At 38.8% G+C, this 6,823-nt stretch overlaps 1 protein-coding gene across 1 annotated transcript; it reads left to right on the plus strand.

The window, feature by feature from the left end:
• Positions 1–1,638: 1,638 nt before the first annotated feature.
• Positions 1,639–5,367, plus strand: LOC101302219 (retinoblastoma-binding protein 5-like). The gene is made up of 5 exons (XM_004290264.1): positions 1,639–2,085; positions 2,179–2,277; positions 3,397–4,481; positions 4,560–4,821; positions 5,195–5,367. Exons 1-5 carry the CDS (start codon positions 2,067–2,069, stop codon positions 5,263–5,265), a joined length of 1,536 nt encoding a protein of 511 aa, XP_004290312.1. The 5' UTR covers positions 1,639–2,066; the 3' UTR covers positions 5,266–5,367.
• Positions 5,368–6,823: the final 1,456 nt, after the last annotated feature.

Consider the following 6,823-nt stretch of genomic DNA (forward strand, 5'->3'; position numbering starts at 1 on the left):
ATATATATATATATATATATATATATATATATATATACAGTCCGTCTCTGCTACGGACGTCCGCACCGTTTTATGGTGCAGATTTTCGTCTGTTCGCCACCGTACGGGGCCGCGCGAGGGCGCGCCTCCACCCCAGCCGACTGATCTGGCTGGAAAACTGGAATTTGGCGGACTCACCGGGGATGGAAGGTGGTCGGGGAAGCTGCTGGAGTCGACTGGGGTGGAGGCACTCCCTCGCCGGCGCCATACAGTGGCGAACGGACGAAAATCCGCACAGTAAAACGGTGCGGACGTCCGCACCTGAGAAAAATTCTGTGTATATATATACACATAGATTTTCTCAAGTGCGGATGTCCGCATTTATTCTTACTGTGCGGATTTCCACTTTACACTCACTTTTCAATCGAATTTTCACATCTCCAGCGTCTAGTATTTAGATACTAATATATAGATCATCTCTGCAAAATTTCAGCCAATTTGGTTATCATTAAGGCACTCAAAACTGCGTTTTTCAGTTGATGAACATAATTCTGTCGAACTTGAACCGTTCATGTTTATGGTTTACTTTTTACTCTTATTGATTTACTTTGCTCTTTTCTTTTTCTGTGTTCCAGTTTCTTGATGATGACAACACATGCTACTTGGAGATCAATTACACCTTTGATCTCTCAAATCATGGTTTAACCCCCAAATCTCTCTACCCACGTAACTCTACTCCTACTGATCCCTCTCTCTCTCTCTGTCTTCCCAATTTGCTTCTTCTAAAACCTTAAAACTTTTCCTAGGATATTCTGAGGTTTACTACTCCTTACTTAGGGTTCATACACAACCCACGAATCACCATATGGGAACCCGATTACAATTTTATGATAATCAAGGGCTATTAACAACTTTCAAAATCTAGCAAACCCAACAACCTAAAATTATGATAATCAAACCTAAAATCATACCAAATAGTTATGGAAAAGATGTTTTACCTTTTGGGTTGGGGACGAAATCGCTGGTCTAGAACTGGAGTGAGGCGATGACGAAATCGCTCTCCCAAGATCTCAATAAGGTTCTTTGACTCTTGAGGGAAGTCTTGGAGAATGACGTCGGTGGTTTGTGAAGAAAGCGATCGGGTTCTGGACTGGAGTGAGGCAGTGAAGAAAGAGATCGGGTGGAGTGAGGCGATGAGAAACAGAGAAGAAAGAGATCAGGTGGACTGGTGGAGTAACAGAGAAGGAGTGAGGCGATGAGAAACAGAGAAGAAAGAGATAGGTTTATTTGTGTGGATTCAGAACAAATGAGGAGGGTAGAATAGGATTAACGAAAAATTCATTAAAGAGGCTAGCTCCGTGTTTTCAACTGATTCCCACAAAAGCATCATTTACCCTGCTTCTCCAAAATCCATTTTTAAGATAATCAATTCTTCTAAACACAGTTTTATGTGTTGTTACCAAACACTTAGATTAGGCCCAGAATCACTTTTGACCCCAAAAGCAGGTCCAAAATCCCTACCAAACTGGGCCTAAGTCTTCCCGGTGAGGTATGTAAATTTCAGGACAAAAAAAAACATTTTCGAAATGTCCCTCTCGTCAGAGTAAGGGCGCCATCGTAATTTAGCTAAAAGCCTAAAACAGAGAAATAGAACGAAATGTCATGAAACATTTTAGTTTAGAATTTGCAAAGACTGGAACTCCAAAACCAAAACCTCTCTCTTTCTCTGAGTCTTACCCAGCCACCATTTCAAACTTTGCTCTCTTCAATTTTCCGTCGGTGCAGGTTATCTGGGTTACAGATTCGTCGAACGCTTCGATTTTGGGTCTTCTGATTTTTGGGTTACGGACTATTTGGGTTTTAATTTCAGTTCTCTTTGCTGGGTTTGGTTTCCTGAAAGCAGTAAGATTGGTCTTCCGGTTTCGTTTTGGAATTGGTTTTGTTTATAGGCATTGTGGGTTTCATACCATTACAGGGTTTGTGGTAGCTTTGAGACTCATTATTGGGTATTGGGTTTCTTTAGGTTGAGTTGGTTCAATGTGTTTGCTCTAGCTTGACGAAAGAGAGACCCACCAGATTGCGCAAGGATGAACGCTTCAATAATCGGTAAGCTACAAACTTCCCATTGCTGATTTGCTTTGAAATTATTGAGTGTTCAAAATAGCTAAATTTAGTTGGAATTTGTGTATTTTGGTAAAGACCCGCTGCAAGGTGATTTCCCAGAAGTGATAGAGGAGTATTTGGAACATGGGACTATGAAATGCATTGCCTTCAATCGCCGCGGCACTCTTCTTGCTGGTATGTTCCTACCATCCCCATTATATACTTTTACCTTATAGTGCTTTTGACAATTGGATTTGGTTAACAAATTGCTTATTCATAGATAGGAAAATAGGCAATGGTGAATGTTCCAGTACATTGGGCGTACAATACCATTACCACTGTACTAATAGCTTATTACTTCTCCGTTGTGATTTATCCGATTCTTGTTTATATTGAACAAAACATGGAGACCAATCCACAATCTTTGACATCCTACAAGAAAAAAGCGTGAATAGTTATGTGACAAATTAGATTTGCTAGTTTTCCCAGTTCTAACGTAGAAGTTATTGAAGACAGGCTTCATAAGCTTAAGGCGATGTTCATGATTCCCAATTGCACGATTATATGGTAACAAGTATGGTTAGACTGCCTGTTCATAGGCCTTTGGCCTTTTCTCGTCCAATATAGTTTTTTTAACTGCTTATTAGTGTAATGAATATTTTGTTAGTTATAGCTGTTTTTTAACTGCATATTAGTGTAATGGATATTTTGTTAGTTCATATGTTTTTGGTTGTATGGACTCTATAAAATTCAGAAGTAACTAACTTGTTGAATTCAGCTGAACTTCCCCATTTAGAATATATCAATCAGGGTTCATACATCTTGCTAACCTGGTATATTTACTAGAACTGCCAATATTTAGGTAAATTTCTCAAATCTGTGGGGTGCATAATGTGCTTATCAAGAGGTCCTGGGGACTCATTGATTTGATTATTGTGGTGGAGAAGGATATGTAAATGGGGTATAATACCGGCAATTTTTGGGTTGATTATTTGTGTGCGGTGCATAATGAGCTGATTAAGAGGCACTCCACACTATGTCATGGAGATTCATTGATTTGATTATCGTACCAAGCAATTTATTATGTGTTGATTTCTTTTAATATCAATTTCAGTTTTGTTTCAATGGAATCGATTGATTTTCAGGTATAAACTGATATAGGAATCTTTTTCAGGAACATAAAACTTAAAACTCTTTTTTGTTTGTTTTCATTTATGTTAATCCTGGCATGTTCTGTCTTCCAATATTTACTAGAGATTGTCCACGTAATCTGTTGCTCACAGTTGATGTTGTGGTTTTGATATTTTTGGCCAGCTGGGTGCTCTGATGGTAACTGCATAATATGGGATTTTGAGACCAGGGGCATTGCTAAGGAGCTTCGTGATAAAGAATGTGTTGCTGCCATAACTAGTGTATGTTGGTCAAAGTATGGTCATCGTGTTCTTGTGTCTGCAGCTGACAAGTCGTTGACACTATGGGATGTTGTTAGTGGTGAGAAGATAACAAGAACGATACTGCAACAAACTCCTCTACAAGCTCGGTTACATCCTGGTTCCTCTACTCCATCTCTCTGCCTGGCTTGTCCTCTCTCATCTGCTCCCATGATTGTTGACTTGAATACAGGAAGTGCAACTATGCTTCCAGTTTCCATTCCGGACTCTAACCCAGTAGTTGCTCCTCCATCACGGAATAAAATTTCTGATGGAACTCCACCCTTTTCTCCTACTGCTGCTTGCTTTAATAAGCATGGGGATCTGGTTTATGCGGGGAACTCCAAAGGGGAAATACTTCTAATAGATTATAGAAGTGTCCAAGTCCTTGCCATGGTTCCTACTTCTGGAGGTTCTGTGATTAAGAACATAGTATTCAGCAGAAATGGTCAGTATCTACTTACAAACTCAAATGATAGAACAATAAGGATTTACGAGAACCTTCTCCCCTTGAAAGATGGACTTAAAGCGCTAAAAGGCCTAACTGCCCTTGATAGCTTAGATGATGTTGAGAAGTTGAAAGTTGTTGGATCAAAATGCTTAACACTTTTCCGTGAGTTTCAAGATACCATCACAAAGATGCATTGGAAAGCACCTTGTTTCAGTGGTGATGGTGAGTGGGTAATTGGTGGTTCTGCAAGCAAAGGTGAACACAAGATTTACATATGGGACAGGGCCGGGCATCTTGTGAAAATTCTTGAAGGACCAAAGGAAGCCTTGATTGATTTAGTGTGGCATCCTGTTCATCCCATTGTTGTCTCTGTTTCCTTGACTGGCTTGGTTTATATATGGGCTAAAGATTACACAGAGAACTGGAGTGCATTTGCTCCTGATTTCAAGGAGCTTGAGGAAAATGAGGAATACATTGAACGAGAAGATGAATTTGATCTGATCCCCGAAACTGAAAAGGTGAGAAGAGATTAAATCTGGTAGGATTTTTTTTTTTTAAATGATATGCAGTTGTCTAATATATATGTATATATGCAGGCCAAAGAATCTAATGTTAATGAAGATGATGAAGTTGATATCGTGACAGTGGACAAGGATTCCGCTTTCAGTGATTCAGATATGTCACAGGAAGAGCTATGCTTCTTGCCAGCAATTCCTTTGCCTGATGCTCCTGAGCAACAGGACAAGTGCTTAGAAAGTTCATCAAAGTTGGTGGAAAGTAATAATTCTGGCTCCCCTCTTTCAGAAGAGGGCAGACCAAATGGACGTACAATGAATCATGCATCAAGTCCACTTGAAGGTGAGATTAGATGCCACATGCATGTTTCTGCGTCTCTGTGTGGGGGTGTGTTTGTTCAATTGTTGCCTTCTAGAGAATACCTATTTCTCTTTCTAAGTTTCTATGCATCAAAATTAGTCTCCACCCTCTTAGAATCTTTTGTCAAGCCATATTTATATTGTGCTGAAGTCGGAGTTTAAAACAGCTTATGTTGGTTACTATCTTTTCTTGGTATTTTGTCCCATTTTTTTGTGTTTTTCCTTTTATTAATATGTTCCATTTCAAAAATAAGAAAATTCCATGATACCTTGTGTTGAAGATTTTAAAGTACTATTTCCTTACATCAGTTTAACAGTATACAGGCTTTTATCTAACATTGGATATATTTATGCAGAGGACCCTGGAGCAACACGCTTGAAAAGAAAACGGAAGCCATCCGAGAAGTGGTTGGACTTGCAGCTTTAGAAATGTTAGTAACCCTTGAAATCTTCTTGTAGATCATAATTTTATAACGGTATGTTATAACACTGCGAAAGATAGTGGTAGTTCTATTTTTGTATTCTTAGCAATGTAACATTCTGGAATTCATGAGAATGTGTTTTATCTTTCTTAGCTTCTGTTGCCTGGTGATATAGAAGTATTTCTGTTGTTTGATCTAAGTAGATGTCTTAATTGTTTAACCCAACATAAACACTCCCCAACCTTCAGCTGTTTAACGTAATCCCACCCAGTAAACATAAACACTCCCCAACCTTCAACTGTTTAACCTCACCAACTCCAATGCTGTACATAGGTCCCTGGATCCGTGAACCATTGCAAATTTGCAATCCCTTATAACTCCGTATGCACCGTGTTAAGTTGAACCTTGTCATTGAAGGGGTTTGATCTATGAGGCATCACAGATGTAGTATTCAAACTAGGCTTGGCAATGCAAAAGAAAGAAGATCATTCTGGACATCTTCCAATAGTTTCCAGAGAGGGTTAGAAGGAACAAGGAATCCCCTCTGCAATCTAAACCGGTCTAACTCACACTTGAGACGACCGTAGCTACCTATGCCTTTCCTTACTACACGAGGGATGAAGATAAGAAAGAATACCTTTCCTTGCTACATGAGGGAGGAAGATAAGAAAGAATACCTTAACTTACTACATGAGGGAGGAAGATAACAAAGATTACTGGTAGTGGTTCGTCTTATTAGCAGCAGTCAGCAGGGAGAAGACGATTGATCTTGCTCAATTTCTTATATGCAGCAGTTATCTATGTATTTAATTAGATTGATGGGTACCAAAAGGCACAAGCAAAGAATTCTAAGAAGTAAAAACTAAATTCCGTAGAACTATCACAACTCCAACAAGACATGTAGCAAGATTGAGGTAACTCGTCGAGGGGGTTACTCCATGATCTCGACTCCAATTTCAGAGTCACTGAATTTAGAAATAGCGCAAACAACCATGTGCATCAGTCCAATCTATTCATCCATGGGGTGAAAGGCATCCACAATTCCACATCAATGATTTTCATGACGCTTGATTTAGGGAATATTAGAGAAATACAAGCAAACTATTGGATACTCGATTTCATGGTTTCTCCTGGATTAACCTGTGCGTGATATCCAGGCAACTGTTCATGTGTGCTCATAAAAGGGTCAAGATAGCAACCTTGTTTAAGGCTTCCATTTCAGCATTAATGGATGTAAATTTATCTCTGTAATGTAAGAGATGGATTTCTCAGTTGCATTTGTGTAAGACCATCACCAACAGCTTCCCTAAAATTTCTCTAAATTAGGGAAGCAAAAACCAAAATCTCCCCATTTTAAAGATTTCGGCATTTATATATTGCAACAATAAAATATACTAGGACATATAACACTAAACTACCATTTAAAGGTACAAATGATAAAATAGTATTCAAATGTTCCACTTGATAAAAAGTCACCATTAAAACATGTTACATGATAAAATAGTCACCTCATAACATCTTAAATGATAAAAAAGTGTATTTTCACACTTTTACATGACCATT

This window comes from Fragaria vesca, linkage group LG2 (assembly GCF_000184155.1).
Source record: "Fragaria vesca subsp. vesca linkage group LG2, FraVesHawaii_1.0, whole genome shotgun sequence".
Classification (NCBI taxonomy): domain Eukaryota; kingdom Viridiplantae; phylum Streptophyta; class Magnoliopsida; order Rosales; family Rosaceae; genus Fragaria; species Fragaria vesca.